The sequence below is a fragment of the Pseudomyrmex gracilis genome, unplaced genomic scaffold (assembly GCF_002006095.1).
Source record: "Pseudomyrmex gracilis isolate BER0280 unplaced genomic scaffold, ASM200609v1 scaffold_488, whole genome shotgun sequence".
NCBI classification, from domain to species: Eukaryota; Metazoa; Arthropoda; class Insecta; order Hymenoptera; family Formicidae; genus Pseudomyrmex; species Pseudomyrmex gracilis.
Window position 1 is genome coordinate 57,706 of NW_018021072.1, and position 2,109 is coordinate 59,814.

Below are 2,109 nucleotides of genomic sequence, written 5' to 3' on the forward strand. Positions count from 1 at the left end.
TATGTTTATTAGATTTCTTAAAATATCATTCTGGGCATTATTCCATCGAAGTATTGTGAAGTTCTAACAGATGGCAGTACTAGTAGCCCATATAAACATGGCTGCATAGGCTTCACTTTTTTTCGACAATGCTCCCTCCTTTATCTCCATGGTGCAGACATATTATGTTGATGTATGACGACGGTTCTCGCTTGTGTGCGTATCCCCACCACGTCGGTGTTTTCATAGCACGGAATAGAACCATGTCCACAAACTTAGCACGGAATAGAACCATGTCCACGAAAAGCTATGACAGAAACTCTTATGGCCGTGGCCGCTCTCAGGCTTCTCTCTGATATTACTCTGCTACGTACCAGCTAACCACAGTTAACTCAACTCAAGCGATACAAGACAGCGCTGAGTTGAGTTGTCATGAATCATGCAGATTACAGATGGTCATGTCTACAAAATTTTCGGTCCTAGTGAAACTAACTCAAACTTGAGTTATCGTAAACACCCATTGTGTTTCTTCTTTTTTTTTTAGTAAGTTATTCCACTTGGATTCTAGGCGACAGATCTGATTTGCGTTTGGTAACAATCTGTCGGCGCTTCTAACGACAGATTTGGTCTGTATTTGCTACTGTTTTGTTGACAGTTCTGGTAATAGATATGATGTGTATTTGGCGATATTTTGGCGCCAACAGACGATTACCAAATCTGTTTTGGATTTGATGCGTCACTTTTGCTTTGCTAGCTGTTATGATTTTGGTCTCATTTTGACATTTTTGTTTGATAGATATGGTCGCCAAATCATATCCTAATGAGAACACAGATGGATATGGATTTGGTCTACAAATTTCGCTGACGGTTGATGACAAAACCGCGACATCCCGCCATCAAATTGTTTGCAGGGTCGGTAACTATTGCGAATCTCGCGTAAAGGACTTTTCGACTCAGACTGCGTTTCGTTTCACGCATATGCGCGCGTTTATCTATAGTACACGTCACGTATAGTATAGATAAATGCGTGCATGTGCGTGAAACGGAACACAGCTTTAGAATAACCCTTTCTATTTGCTTACGAGTGATACGGTCTTCATCAGACACTCTGTACATAATATACGTATATACCTGACATCATAGGCGTAATCCATCCTTCGACTTTTTTTGGTAGTATTTGAATCACTTTCTCAGCTTTCCATAAGTCATCTTCCGCTTTGTAAAATCGATAAATATTTGATGTTACTGCACAACCTACAAATCCTTCAGCTGCTAAAGGATTGTGAAGAAATCTGATCTCGAGAGGAGCAATTCCGTCGTTTCTCAGGTTAATAACTTGTTTAAGTTTGCGCTCGTTCCAAGAGTAAACGTTCAAGCTTCTGCCATAAATTTCTGTGCAAATTGTCACATTTATAATTTTTTAATAGGCAAATAATTACGTAATTAAGTACAATCAAAATTCAATTAGTTGATATAATTAATCTAATTAGGTTTTACAAGAAACTAACGTGTTTTCAATACTACTCTTATGTGATCGCAAACAATTACGTGTACTTGTACTTACTGGGATTATTAACATCCTTTGGCATAAATCCTTTTTTAAAAACTTTAGGTGCACCCCATTCAGTAGCGATAAGTGTATCGTGATATGGTTGATACCAAAAATCGTAACCAAAAGCTGCTTTATCATGGTCTTTTGACCACGTACCTTTCACTTCCAAGGTGTTTGCATTGATGCAAAAAAAATCTCCTAATCCGTCGCCGTTGAGATTTCCCATGGTGGAAATCATTATCTCGCCGCTTGGCAAACAATGCGAAGTATGCGGTGTAGATATACCATATTTGTGCATCTCATTTGGTTCTAGGACCTTATAATATAAAATATATTAATTTAGAAAAGAAAAATAGTGAGATTAACAATAACAGAAGAATCGATAATTGTTCAGTATAGAAGAAGCAGCTCCGATAATCTTGACTTTGTTATATGTTGTCAAGAACACTCTCTTTAGTAGTATATGAACCTCTCCTAGTAGTATATGAACTTCTCTCTGAGGTTTTAGCCGTTGCTCATTGTTCATTAAAAAATTATTAATAACAAATATAGTCACACAAGTAATATTTAATAATCAA

General features: G+C 37.3%; 1 protein-coding gene across 2 annotated transcripts in view; it reads right to left on the reverse strand.

The window, feature by feature from the left end:
* Positions 1-1,876, reverse strand: part of LOC109860859 (selenium-binding protein 1-A-like) — a 28,306-nt gene extending 26,430 nt beyond the window's left edge. For both annotated transcript variants that reach the window (XM_020440237.1, XM_020440236.1), the window contains exons 1-2: positions 1,544-1,876; positions 1,111-1,371 (exon numbers count right to left, since the gene is read on the reverse strand). In XM_020440237.1, the coding sequence (XP_020295826.1) occupies positions 1,111-1,371; positions 1,544-1,829 (547 nt within the window). In that variant the 5' untranslated portion in view covers positions 1,830-1,876. The remainder of the gene's footprint in view (positions 1-1,110; positions 1,372-1,543) is intronic.
* Positions 1,877-2,109: the final 233 nt, after the last annotated feature.